The sequence below is a fragment of the Asparagus officinalis genome, chromosome 3 (assembly GCF_001876935.1).
Source record: "Asparagus officinalis chromosome 3, Aspof.V1, whole genome shotgun sequence".
NCBI lineage: Eukaryota > Viridiplantae > Streptophyta > Magnoliopsida > Asparagales > Asparagaceae > Asparagus > Asparagus officinalis.
Window position 1 is genome coordinate 107,002,062 of NC_033796.1, and position 14,506 is coordinate 107,016,567.

Below are 14,506 nucleotides of genomic sequence, written 5' to 3' on the forward strand. Positions count from 1 at the left end.
CCCAGTCCATAAAAACAAACAGTATCTGGAAAACATTCTTTAACCAAAGGCAATAAAGGGCACACAATTGCGTCGATTGGGTTCCTTTAATTTGTCGAGAGATCGAGAGAGAGAGAGAGGGAGAGAATCTCCAGCTCAAACCCATCTCCTTCTCACGTTACGTCACAAATTTGTTACATGTCGCCATCTGCAGCATTTCATCAAGCACCGCACGTACACACGCACATTCTCTCCTATAAGTTAATCAAGATCCACCGACATTCTTTGCGTCTCCTTTCTCCTCATGCTCCCTTCCCTCCCCCGCAATGGCATCTTCTTCTGCTTCCCAAATTTCCCTCCTTTTTGTTGTTTTTGTCGGAGTCTTGCTGTTGAGTTCGACCGTGGTTGATGGGTTTGCGAGCGGGCTGAAGCTCCCTTCGTCGAGGGCTAGATCGAGGGGAAGGCAGTGGACTAACCTCACTCTCTCGGTTTCGCATTTTGGAGCTAGGGGAGATGGATGCGGCGACGACACCCAGGTATTTGGAAAGGGGGGAGAAAACAAAAAGGAAAAAAAAAACCCATCAAAATTCCATTTTGGATGCTTAGTTTTCTTTTTTCTGTTGAGGTGGTGAAAATGTGCGCACAACCCATGTATGTTTCTGATGTAGATGAGGAATTTTTACTTGATTCTGTTAAAAATGATAATGCCAATGCTCTGTATGAGAATTTGTGCGAGTGATTACAAGCAGTAGGTAGTAGAACCAGCAATATAACAAATAAGGAAGTGCATACCCGTGAAAAATGCTAAATATCAGAAAACCCCCTAAAAGATAACCCCCCTTAAGTTTAGGTGTTATCAGAAAACACCCTTTACCTTTAAGATTTTGTGAGAAAGCCCCCTCCAACAGTGCTAATCGTGATTTTCACATCTGTGGGTAAATTTACTCAAGGGGATATTTTTGCCTGTGAAAATTGTGGCTCACACTTTCGGAAGGGTTTTCTGAAGAAATCTGAAAGTTAAAAGTAAAAAATTAAAGGGGGTTTTCTGATAATTAGCTTAAAAAAGATACCCCATGTCAGTAAGTGTAAGAAGAAGGCTGAGTTCTGGGTAATTTTTTCTGAGAAATCATAGAGTATCTGAAATATTCCTATATTTAGCTTTTCGTGTTGCATATGTCTAGGTAACAAATTTACAAGAATAGTAGCCTACATTTCATCCTCAATTATGCTTATGCATATAGCTTTTCAGGTTCATTATTAAAAACTAAAAAAAAATGCATCCTTCTTTTCTTGAAGAAGTTTGCTTGCGTAACAGGGTTCTGTTGCCCGATAAACTTGGAAAAAATCCACTTGAATTGATCTGTTTCCAAAACGACTAACTTTAGACTTTGTTTCACTATGTGTTCTATCTTGATAAGCACAAAGTACTGGGTCTTTCATTTTGAGAAGATATGGCTCTAGGACGGAAGCCTATATGAGATCGTAGACAGAATCCTTGAGAAAATATGGCTCTAGGACGGAAGCCTATAAGAGATCATAGACGGAATCGAGGTTGCAGAATAATGGCAAGAGAGGGGCTAGCAATGCACGATAATGTAACTAAACTATGCGAGGTAGAGAGTGGAAATTGGTGAGATTAGTGGAATCTGAGATTATGTGAAGTCAAAAGCTTAGATGTGAGTTGTTAAAAGAAAAAGTTTTGAACACACTATCCTTTCCTAAATAGCAGATATGAGACTAGATACAACATCGGGCAATTGACATGTGCCCTATGCAATGAAAAGGAAATTTATGGACCAGGCTTATTGAGATGCGCGCCTCGGGCGCGCCCCGGGCGCCGGGCGCTTCGGCCTGGGGGAAATGCGCCCCGCACGCGAGGCGGGGCGCTGCACGCAGCGAGGCGCGCGCCTCGCATGCGCCTCACTTGCGCCTCGCTCGCGCCTCGCGTGCGCCTCGCGCACGCCTCACGTGCGCCTCACACCTGCGTTATGTAACATACTCTTTCTTCTATTTTTTTTAAATAATTTGCATAATTACATATTTATATCATGTAATATACTCTTTCTTACTAGTTGCTAATCTATTTTCATCTTTTCATGTTTAACCTATAAAAAGGAAACAATAATTAGTAATTTAGTATACTTGTTTGCTAATTGTAACTTCATTCTCTAATTAGCATGCTAACTAGCAAATTATAAACATGTAAATATGTAATTGTTACATTCATTCTTCATCTTTTCATGCTAAGTAGCAAATATCAATTAAGAATACTAACTAGAAAATTATGAACAGTCATGTTTGTTAATTATATTTCTTAGTCTTTTATGTGACAATTTATAAACATATGCTCATAATTGTTAATCACTTAATTTGATGATTTAAATACATGTTTCTTGTATCTTTTTTATTACTTTAAAAATTCAGTTAGCATAATTTGATGATTTAAGTTGATATTCTCATAATTTTGGATGTAGGTAACTAATATGTTGCTTATATGTTTCTGTCTTATGATGTTGGCAAATATTAGTTTGAGTTATGCGCCTCAATTAGTGAGGCACGCGCCTCGTTGTGCGCTTTGCGCATGGTGCGCGTAAGGAACCTTTGCGCCCCGCATTGCGCTTTGCGCCTCGATAACACTGTTATGGACATCACAACTCCTTGTATATGGAAAATTTCGGTACATGGTCAAGCGAATTTGATGAGGTTCATAGTGGATTTCTCTTCGGATACTTGATAGGCTGAACTACATTATGCTCTGTGTTCATCTAAGAGATTTAGGAATCATGGGTTTTAGGAGACTACAGATTATTATAGTCCTTCAGACCTTCATGCATCAGAGAAAATTGTTCCGAAGTTTTAATCCATCACTTTGAAGGTGACATTGATAAAGTTGGTTTGGAGCAGCAAGCGTGCTTTATTATTTTGCCTTATCTTCTTTTTTTCTGACATTGCAAAGGGCACTCACAAAAAATCTCCTCTAAAGCGACTTCAATTAAAAAAAAAGAAAGAAAAGAAGGAACTATGATACTGATGCTGATCCCAAATTCTCGTTCTCTGCACTTAATTCAACATTTATGTTCCCGGTCGAAATGTTTTACAGCCGTGACAATCTCTATTTTGTGCGGAAACAAAAAGGAATTTGTCATATTTCATTTGTAGCTTTTGGTGTAAAAGGCAATCATTCTATAATAACTATATCTAACAGAAGGAAACAAATTTTGCAAATTTTCAGGCATTTGTAGAAGCTTGGAAGCGTGCTTGTTCTTCAAGAGCACTAGCTGTCATTGAAATCCCTGCAGACTATGTATGTTTGATCAGGCCAATTCAATTAGGTGGGCCGTGTAAAGGAAAGATAACATTGCTGGTATGTTTTTTTTGTCATAGCGGTAGACCTGAGTATCTTATAAACTTCCAGTTTCCATGACCCTTTTCCTATAAAATATATCCTTTTCATTCCTTCTTCCTCCTCCTCACCCATCATTTTCTTCTCAAATGAATGTAACACAAATTTTTATTGGACTTTTTATCTAACTAGGTCTCTGGAACGATTATTGCACCATCTGATCCTGATGCCTGGAATGGGCTAGATCCTCATAAATGGCTGTATTTCCATGGTGTAAAAGACTTTGTGGTAACTGGCGGTGGAATTATTAATGGCAGGGGACAAGAATGGTGGGCAAGCTCTTGCAAGAAAAAAACATCCAATGTAAACTTCTGATCCTTACAGTTATGTAAATAATGGGTATCAGGTGATAGCCCAGTTTGCTAAATGAGCTAAGATTAAGAGACCATTGGTGAGGTCCACCCTACTGGTTACATTGAAAGGTGTGAACCTCACCACTTTCATCTCTTGAGTTCATTTTATTAAACGATGTAGTAGCTTATATCCAGTATCCCACATACACAGCCATATGTGCGTATGAAAAAAAAAGAGTATGAAATGTCAGCTGATTTTACTAATGATCTGCTAAGCGATAGATTAGTGGTGATGCCCATATTGCTAATCACCTCAGAGTAAGTGAATATCACCACACCATTGTTATATCTTTTTAGCTTATTTCGCTAAATGAGACAGCTACCCATATCCAGTAATAGCCATATATGTGTGTTTTCATTGTCAAAAGGTGACTGCATTCTTAAGATATTTTATTTTCTATCTGCAGCCATGCCGACATGCCCCTACGGTTGGTAGTTCAACTCATAAGTTTTTCTTGAGGGCAAGCCTCATTCACACGTTCACCTCAATTTTCGGTTGAAAGTATAGAAAATGTCATGGTGCAGGCAGTTACTTTTCACAGAATCAAGCGTCTTAGGGTCCACGATCTAACACTGATCAATAGTCAACAGATGCATATGGCTTTCACCGCTTGTTCTTTAGTTAAAGCATCTCATCTGCAAGTGATTGCACCAGGCACAAGCCCAAACACTGATGGGATCCACATAAGTTCATGTACTTCTATTACGATCGAGGAGAGTATGATCAAGACAGGTTTGTACCACAAACCACTGTCACCAATCTTTATTGTGTTCATATCTTTACTCATGTTCGTGTTTCATCTAATTAGTCAGAAACTAGTAAACAGTTAATGAGCATTTTAAATTTAACTTCATTGTGCTGTTTCATGAGTTTATTTGTTCAAGACACCAATTCTGATAATGGGAATGAAGTTATGTGCAGCATGCTATTATTATTGAGTTATGAGAAAACAAAGTGCATGAAACAGATTATTATCAGCGAAGTTGGTCACTTTAGCAACCGCTGGTCAATAAATCGAATTTCATAAAAAGACTATTGAGATTCAAATATTTAAAGAAGATAGTCCCAAAATAAGGAGAGAAAGAAGAGCCATTTATTGTTTAGCACAGTTTAGAGTGACTGACTTCACATAACATTCAAAGGGACTCTGATTAGGAGAAGATAAAACTTATTCTCAGGCTTCTGAAGTTTGATTATCTTATTCAATCTAGTAGATGCTAGTGAGTGTTAGTCTAAGTGTAGACCCAAAGCTGAAGCCGAAGCTGGAATCAGGAAGACGAAGGAAACAGTCAAGACAAACTACAGTCGACCGTGGCGGTTGGTGTGGTCGACCGCGAACGTGCACGAGATAAGAAAAATCTCTGGACTTTTTCCGGTCGACTGCGGCAGATGGTCCGGTCGACCACGAGACCCTGTAGGCGTTTTTGGGTTTCTATCGTTTATTCGGTCGATCGCGACTGGTTCGGCGATCGACCGTGAGTCTAGCTGGTAGTTTCCTAAACTATTTTGAATTATGTTTGGGCTGGGATTCATATATATACCTATATGTTTCTAGGGCTAATTAGAACGTCGATAAAAGTCAGAAGACAAGAAAAAGAGAGCTTTTGAGAGAGAATCTTAGAGAGATTAAACCCTAATTTGAGTGCTTGTATTCCTTCTATAATTAATCAAAAGAATTGTGTGGTGTGACTCCCGAGGACGTAGGCACGTTACCGAACCTCGTTAAATCCGTGTGTTCTTTTGTTCTTATTTCCTGCAAGTTTTTATCTTTGATTTGTGGTGAATTTCTTTCTTGCTCAACTTTCAAACACAAGATCCGGAAGAGTATAAATTCGATTTGATTGTTTCGAATCCCCAACAACTGGTATCAGAGCTTCGTTCAGTAAATTTGTGAGAAAGAGAGCCATGACAGAAAAAATCAAATCTAAGATCGAGAAGTTTGACGGTTCAGACTTCGCATACTGAAAATCGCAGATGGAGGACTATCTGTATCAGAAGGACTTGTATCGCCCGTTGATGGGCAAGGATAAGAGACAGAAGAAAGAAGAGTCAGACGATGATTGAGAGATATTGGATAGAAAGGTTTTAGGGCAAATCCGGTTGTCGCTCGCCAAGACAGTAGCACACAACATATTTAAGAAGAAGACGACTGTAGGGCTTATGGAAGCGCTCGCGAATATGTACGAACAACCGTCTGCAACAAACAATGTGCATCTCGTCAAAACTCTATTCAACCTCAAGATGACATAAGGACAGTCCTTCACGATGCACCTCAGTCAGTTCAACACTATTGTTGATCAACTTATCTCCATGGACATCACGTTTGATGACGAAATGCAAATCCTATTGATTCTATCGTAGTTGTCGGATAGTTGGGCAGGTTGTGTGACGACAATCAACAATTCGTGGGGAAAGAGAAATTGAAGCTAAGTGAGGTTGTTAGCATGATTCTATCCGAGGAGGTTAGAAGAAAATCGTCCGAATCAGAAGGTTCAGGTTCAGCTCTAAGTTTCGAGCAGAGAGGCAGAAGCCAGAAGAAAGGGAACCAGAACATGAATTGACCAGAACATGAATTGGTCTAAGTCGAAGAAGAGGTCGAAATCGAAGGTTAGACCTATCAAAGGGAAGTATTGGAACTACGACTAGAAGGGTAATATGTCTTCAGTCTGCAAAAGTCCAAAAAAGGATGCGGGTGAGTAGGAGGCTCATATCGTGCAAGATGTTTTGATCCTTGCTATGGACAACGATTCAGATTCTTGGGTCATCGACTCAGGAGCCTCTTTCCACGCCACTGCTAATAAGAAGCTTCTTCAGAATTATGTAGCAGAGGACTTTGAAAAAGTGTATTTGGGGGACAATGAGCCATGTAATATTGTTGGAAAGGGTGACGTGCAGATTCAGATGAAGGGCTCTAAGTGGAACATAAAGAACATGAGATACGTACCGAAGTTGAAGAGAAATTTTATTTCGGTAGGACAACTTAGAGCACAAGGCTACGTTTCGACATTTACCGGGGATTCGTGGAGGATCTCTAACGGTACGATGGTTGTTACCCGAGGTAACAAAACATGAACACTCTACCTCACCTCACATGCGAGTGACACCCTCGCAATTGCAACTGACAAAAAAAGTATGGATCTGTGGCACAATAGGTTGGGACACATGAACGAGAAGGGAATGAAAATTCTACATTTACAGGGAATGCTAACCGGGATCGATTCCGTAGAAGTCGGGGTTTGTGAAGATTGCATCTTTGGAAAGCAGAAGAGGGTTAGTTTCTAGAAGGGTGGAAGACCACCTAAGGCTCAGAATCTAGAGTTGATTTATACAGATATATGAGGTCCAGCCAGTGTGTCTTCTTTTGGTGGTTCGAGATACTATATCACATTTATCGATGACCACTCGAGGAAGGTGTGAGTTTACTTTATGAAGAACAGGTCAGAGGTGTTTGAAGTCTTCAAGAAGTGGAAGGTCATGGTGAAAAACGAGACAGATCTGAAAGTGAAGTGTTTGAGATCAGACAATGGTGGAGAATACGAGCTGGAGGAGTTCAAGAGGTTCTATGCTACAAATGGTATCGCTTAGAGGACTACTCCAGGGACGCCGTAGCAGAATAGCATTGCAGAGAGGATGAACAGAACCTTGACGGAGCGTGTCAGGAGCATGCGATTACATGCCGGTCTGCCTAAAATATTTTGGACGGATACGATGCATACGACGACTTACCTTATTAATCATGGGTCATCAGTTCCATTAAATTTTGGGATTCTAGAGGAGATTTGGAGTGACAAGAAGGTTAATGTCTCACACTTGTGGGTATTTGGTTGCGTGGCTTATGTTCATATCAGTGACCATGTCAGGGACAAACTAGAAACTAAGTCATAAAAGTGTACATTCATTGGATACGGTATTGATGAGTTCATGTATCGTCTTTGGGATGAGAAGAACAAGAAGATCATCAGGAGCCGAGACGTCATATTCAATGAGGAGGTGATGTACAAGGACATAAAAAAACCAAGGATAGCCAAAGCAGTGAGAGCATCACTTCAGGTGCAGGTGAATCTGAGGACATGGATTTAGAGGAACTTTCAGATAGGGGTGATGATGTTTATTCTGACCGAAGAACAGAGGAGGCTCCAGGTGCAGAAGCAACTACCCAGGACGTGAAGTTTAGAAGGTCATCTAGGGTACCAAAACCGAATCCTAGATATCTTTCATCTCTTGATTACTTATTGTTGACAGATAGCGGTGAACCGGAGTGCTATGAGGAGGCTATGTAAGTGAGTGAATCTCAGCAGTGGAAGCATGCGATGCAGGAGGAGATGGATTCTCTACTCATTTACAAGACATGAGAGTTAGCCCAGCTACCTGCACAAAAGAAAGCCTTGCATAACAAACGGGTCTATCGAGTCAAGCAAGAGAGTGATGGAAGCAAGAGGTACAAGGTCAGATTAGTTGTAAAGGGTTCCTACAGCGGGAAGGAGTGGACTATACAGAGATATTTTCCTCTATTGTAAAGCTCACAACCATCAGAGTGGTGTTGAGCTTGGTAGCTACAGAAGACCTCTTTCTTAAGCAGTTAGATGTGGAAACTATATTTCTTCATGGTGACTTAGATGAAGAAATCTACATGAAGCAACATGTTGGCTTCATTAAAGAAGGAATGGAAGAGATGGTGTATAAGCTCAAAAAAAGCTTGTACGGTTTGAAAAGGCTCCGAGACAGTAGTACAAGAAGTTCGACAACTTCATGCAAAGCAATGGTTATGAAAGATGCAATTCGGATCATTGCTGTTATTTCAAAAGATTTGGGTCCAGTTTTATCATATTGATATTATATGTTGATGACATGTTAGTAGCAAGACTGTGTTTAGAGGAGATAAACAGTTTGAAGAAGCAGCTAGCAAATGAGTTTGCAATGAAGGATCTGGGTGCAGCGAAGCAGATTCTAAGGATGCGAATCAGTAGAAATGAAGATAAAGGGACGTTGTGGTTGAGCCAAGCTGAATATCGAGAAGGTACTTCAGAGGTTCAATATGCAGAATGCTAAGGTTGTTAGCACACCCATTGGAAACCAGTTCAAGTTATCTGATGAGCAATCGCCTAAGATAGATGCAGAGAGAGGGCACATGAGCAGGGTGTCATATTCTTCGGGAGTCTCATGTACGCGATGGTTTTCATGAGGTCGGACATTGCCCATGCAGTGAGAGTTATGAGCAGGTTTGCAAACAATTCAGGAAAACAACATTGGGAGATCGTGAAGTGGATATTGCAGTACCTGAGAGGGACAACGAACAAACCATTATGTTTCAGGAGGAAGGAGTTGGTGCTGCAGGGATACGTGGATGCGGACTTCGTCGGTGATCATTATACGAAGCTGAGCACCCGGGGTATGTTTATACTTTGGCGTCGACAGCAGTGAGCTAAGTCTTACGTCTGCAAAAGATTGTAACTTTATCTACAACCGAGGCTGAGTATGTCGCGGTGACTGAAGCAAACAAGGAGATGATCTGGTTGGTTGGATGTTCGGAAGAGTTAGATCTGAAGTAAGGGAGAGGAGTTTTTTATTATGATAACCAGAGCGCTATACATCTTGCCAAGAATCCAGTATATCATGCCAGAACGAAGCACATCGACGTACGATACCATTTCATACGCTCGCTGATCGAGGACGGGAAGTTATATTTTGAGAAGATTTTAGGGAGTCAAAATCCGACAGATATGTTGACGAAGACAGTCACCATAGAGAAACTGGAGTTGTGCTCAATTTCAGTTGGCCTTCACAAGTAGAAGATGAAGGCGGAGCCACACTAGGATTGTTTGTTGGAAATTTGCAGTAAAAAGACAATGAAAGAAAAATTGACTTGTATTCTCTCAAAATCAATAATTTGATTCTCCCCTTTGTTTAATTCTGGGTTCTTCTTGGTAGCGATGGAGTGCCTCCTTCGATTGATTGTGTCGAACTTGCTCTCCGTTGACGATCCGACCGTCTTGATTCACTGGAACGATTGACTTGTTTGATGAATTCGGTTTAAAACTCTTAACAAGTTTAATAAACTCAGAACGAGTTGAAAACTCTGAAGAGAGTTGTTGAGAACCGAATAACTGACTTGGTGTAATTACCTTGCGTTGCAAGCTTAATTACCAATTCTTAAATGAGTTTCAGAACTCAGAGTGAGTTGACACTCTGTAACAAAGTTGTTAGAACCGAAGATTCGGTTAATAGCCAAGTAAATCCGCCGTTGGTGAAGAGATTCTTCAAGATTTGATTAACTGATTGCTGATCAGTTCTTTGATCTCTTGGAAAATCGTCTTCTCTATGCGGTTAAGCTGCTGAGATTTGTTAACCTTATATGGTTTTGATGCCAGCACACGTCAACCCTCTACTCAGTTGAGTAAGTTGGTTATTTATAGGGAGATTAGGGGTGTAACCAACCCCTAAATCCGCTCCTAAGTGGGCGAAAATCCCTCAGAACGTAGGATAACGGTTTTGAGGCCGTTCGGGCTGTGTTTGAACAAGTCAAAACGCCTCAGTTGGCGTTCTGGGCCTTAACTCTGCGTCCAGGACGCAGGGTTAAATCTCTGTTAGAGATTTAAGACGCACAGGCCGCTCATGTGTTGAGTTCTCAACTCTGCGTCCTGGATTTGGGACGCAGTGTTAAGTGTTTTGCTAAAGAACGCACAGTTCGTACGTTTTGTGTTTTAACTCTGCGTTGCAGAGTTGGACGTCTGCTGAAAAACGCACAGTTCGCCTGCGTCTTGAATTTGAGAAATGCAGAAGTGAGTCCTGCGTTTGGGAGAGGTTGTTGACTTGTAACCTCGTCCATTATAACACTGCAAAGGCAACCGCTTATTGATCTTTGCCTGTAATAGGATATGAGAGTCGTCAGATTGTAACTCTCACTGTTGATTGTGAAGGTAACTGAATAGAGTTTTCATCAGCTGTCGGAAGCGTCGTTGAATTGTAACTCTTCTCGATCTGTGTGAAAAGTCCTCTATTTGCAACCTTCATTTGTCGGCACGAAAGCTATTTGATTGTAGCTTCCATTGTTGGAACTTGACGGGAATCAAACATCCATAGTGATTTTTAGACGAGTATTTGCCCACAGCTCTCTACCAAGCAACTCACCAACTAAATCTAACATTTTATTTCTAAAATCATTACACTGCTCATCAGCATCTCTAATAGTTGCTAATATAATATTAGTCATGCTGTTGTCGCAGCCATCAAGATCAATCATCTCAGAAATGAGGCCGTGTTTGTAGCGGTTGCAGAGTTGCAGATATAGTGATTAGAAAGTCGTCTAATTGTAACTTCCATTGTCGGGGTTTAATAGGGATTAACTATCCATTGTGATTTTTAGACAGCCTACAAGGATGATAAGCGAGATTGCCGAGATGATGATGATTGAAGAAATGATTTTTTCGGGGAGGAGAAGATACTTACGAAGAAGGAGAGAGTTCAGAAGAGCTCGTTGATGGTGCTTTGGTCTCAAAGTGGGAGATTGTTAGTCTAAGTGTAGACCCAAAGCTGAAGCCGAAGCTGAAATCAAGAAGACGAAGTAAACAGTCAAGACAAACTACGATCGACCGCGGCGGTTGGTGCGGTTGACCGCGAACGTGCACGAGATTTTTTCCGGTCGACCGCGGCAGATGGTCCGGTCGATCGCGAGACCCTGTAGGTGTTTTTGGGTTTCTGTCGTTTATCCGGTCGACCGCGACTGGTTCGGCGGTCGACCACGAGTCGAACTGGCAGTTTTCTAAACTGTTTTAAATTCTGTTTGGGCTGAGATTCATATATATACCTATATGTTTCTAGGGCTAATTAGAACGTCGAAAAAAAGTCAGAAAACAAGAAAAAGAGAGCTTTTGAGAGAGAATCTCAGAGAGATTAAACCCTAGTTTGAGTGCTTGTATTCCTTCTTCAATTAATCAAAGGAATTGTGTGGTGTGGCTCCCGAGGACGTAGGCACGTTGCCGAACCTCGTTAAATCCGTGTGTTCTTTTGTTTTTATTTCCTGCAAGTTTTTATCTTTGATTTGTGGTGAATTTCTTTCTTGCTCAACTCTCAAACACAAGATCCGGAAGGGTACGGATTCGATTTGATTGTTTCGAATCCCCAACAATGAGTACCGGAAAAGATGAAGATGTGTGAAATTAGGCAGGTTTAAGAATTGGGAAGGGGGAAAAAAAGAAGAAGTCATTAATTGTAGTTCTTTTACTGGACGTGGTGAAATATAAGGGAGACTAGAAGAAGAGTCCGACTCATATTGAACAAATATTTATGCCGTAGAATAGTTGTTATGTGTTACAATATTTTCTTTCCCTCGTCAATTTTAGATTTCTTACCTCATTGCAGGAGATGATTGCATATCTATAGTCGGCAATTCTTCTGACATTCTAGTGAGGAACATTATCTGTGGACCAGGTCATGGCATAAGGTAATCACCCAATATACTCCCCTCTTTTTGAATAAAAATGTCTTGGTAATTCATCCTCAATCACAGGCTTCAAATTTCTTAGAATGATGAATACTGCCTAATTCACCCAGTACTATTGATATTAGTATTGGAAGCCTGGGCAAATCAAACTCCACGGCGAAAGTGCAAAAGGTGCAAGTTGATGGAGCCTTTATTTCCAACACTGAGAATGGTGTAAGGATCAAAACATGGCAGGTAATTCTGTGATAGTTAATCTCCACTAATATCAGCCAAATGCAACTATTTATCCCCTATTGCTTCTACTTGGATCAGGGTGGTCAGGGTTATGCCCGCAACATTATGTTCAAGAATATTTTGATGAGTAACGTCTCGAATCCAATAATAATTGATCAGTACTACTGTGATTCGAAACATCCATGTGAAAACCAGGTAAATGATGGTCCGCTGTCTATTTATTTTCATATCAGACAATTGGTAAGTGACAGAAAAATAATTGGAAGTGCACAATGCCGAACGGAATTTTTACACAAATTTCAATTTACCCAAAACTTAGAGAAAGTGAATGGAAAGTGCATATAAATTAATTTTTTATTTTCTCTTTCTACCGTTTCACTTTTAAATGTTCACTTCCCATTATCAATTGGAAAATGCTAGAAGCACACCCCCCAACCACACTCCTCTCTCGCTACACTGCACTGGGGCCCACATGAGAATTTTAAAAAATTTTAAAATTCTCATGTGGGACCTAGTGCACTGTAGCGAGAGAGGAGTGTGGTTGGGGGTGTGACTGTAGCGCCACCCTTTTAACTTTTTATCATCAAAATAAGATTTGCAATAGAAAGTAATGAAAAAGCATTTTCTCAATAAATACATTTCCTTAACTTCTTTACTTTGGATTTACTGTCAAATGCAGACATCAGCTGTACGGGTTTACGATATCGCATTCATTGGCATCAAAGGAACGTCAGCAACAGAGGACGCTATAAAATTTGCTTGCAGTGACATTTTTCCATGTGAAAATATAAACCTTGAAGATATCCAGTTATCTTTGGGCTCTGGAGGGGTTCCGACTGCTTATTGCTGGCAGGCATCAGGGTCCAGTTCTGGTGACGTTGTTCCCCCTTCTTGTCTTTCGAGTGTTGATAGCCTCATCGAACAAAATGTTGTCGTCGAAACGAAGCTTCATTCCATGTTCAGATGATTATATGTACTTATTCGATAAATAGCTACGTACAGGGTGCTTATTCTTAAGATATGATTCGGGTTCTGTTGTTTGTTTCCAGTTATGCGCGAATCAGTACAGAAACGTATGTACAGAATGCATGTTTCTTGAAAGTTGATCGGATTTGGCTTGTGTCGGTTCCAAATGAATACCTCATTATTTACAAAATCGAGTTAAGTTATCGTGCTCTCATGAAACAATGTACTCATTCATGAGTGCCAAATTTGATTTTCCATGGAAAAGAGTCTGGATTCTCTGGAATTTATTCTGCACGGAAAATTGTTTTGTTAAGTAGAGTTTGAAATATGAATACATAGGCTCTCAGACAAAACAAATTTCACAAATCAATGATAAGCTATATGGGGTTTTGCTTAAAAACGTCACAAATTATTGCTATTAGAGAAATTATCATAAATTTCTAAATTTTCAAAAAAAAACAGAGAAAAAAGGAAAAGAAAAGAAAATTTTTAATGATATTTATTCTCTAATAATGAAATAAGTTATAATACTTCATCTAAAAAGGTTCATGCTAGTTTTATGAAATCTACCCTGATTTAAATTACCATATCCTATTTTCTCATTGGATTCTTTTTCGAAAATGAACCCTAAAAAATTATTAACGGATCCAACATGTATCCATTAGTTACCCGCCTAATCCATACCCGTTTTCCTCTCTAACGCCCCCCGACCCCCGCGAGCGCCTCCGAGCTCTTTTCGTCCCCCCCCTAATTTTCTTCGGCGAACGCCTAAACCCTAATCCCCAAATTTTGCTGCTACTTTCGCTCCCAAATTCGAACTCTTTAGCTCCATTGATGGATTCAAACATGAAGATCGACCTCGACAAGCTCCCGATCAAGCGCATCGAAGCCATCGAAGAATCCGGCGTCGAGCATTTCCCTTCGTACGAATCATCATCTCTCATCTCTTTCCTCTGAATTTCTCTCCGGATTTTCTGATGATTTTGCTAATTTTCAGAGAAATTAGCAATGAGGAGACTCGGCTGAATGCGATTCGGAGAGTCGATTTCTCGTCGATCATCGAGAGGGATTCGAAGAAAGCGAAGAGCTCTAAAGAGTCTCCTGCGGCGGCGGCGCCGGCGTGGCCGTGG

At 40.5% G+C, this 14,506-nt stretch overlaps 2 protein-coding genes across 3 annotated transcripts in view; both read left to right on the forward strand.

Annotated features, from left to right (window-relative positions):
- On the forward strand, nucleotides 42–13,547 carry LOC109835682 (probable polygalacturonase At1g80170). Of its 2 annotated transcripts, none has more exons than XM_020403674.1 (9): nucleotides 42–515; nucleotides 3,212–3,343; nucleotides 3,515–3,685; nucleotides 4,143–4,163; nucleotides 4,261–4,468; nucleotides 12,095–12,176; nucleotides 12,287–12,410; nucleotides 12,489–12,605; nucleotides 13,090–13,547. In XM_020403674.1, exons 1-9 carry the CDS (start codon nucleotides 306–308, stop codon nucleotides 13,375–13,377), a joined length of 1,353 nt encoding a protein of 450 aa, XP_020259263.1. In that variant the 5' UTR covers nucleotides 42–305; the 3' UTR covers nucleotides 13,378–13,547. The 2 variants fall into 2 exon arrangements, with proteins under 2 accessions (XP_020259263.1, XP_020259264.1); XM_020403675.1 differs by having other exon boundaries at nucleotides 43–515; nucleotides 12,302–12,410.
- Nucleotides 14,084–14,506, forward strand: part of LOC109835683 (mediator of RNA polymerase II transcription subunit 17) — a 6,310-nt gene continuing 5,887 nt past the window's right edge. Inside the window, 3 exon segments of the mRNA XM_020403676.1 lie at nucleotides 14,084–14,299; nucleotides 14,374–14,485; nucleotides 14,488–14,506. The exon segment at nucleotides 14,488–14,506 is cut by the window's right edge and continues 89 nt beyond it. Of these exon segments, the coding sequence (XP_020259265.1) occupies nucleotides 14,211–14,299; nucleotides 14,374–14,485; nucleotides 14,488–14,506 (220 nt within the window). The 5' untranslated portion in view covers nucleotides 14,084–14,210.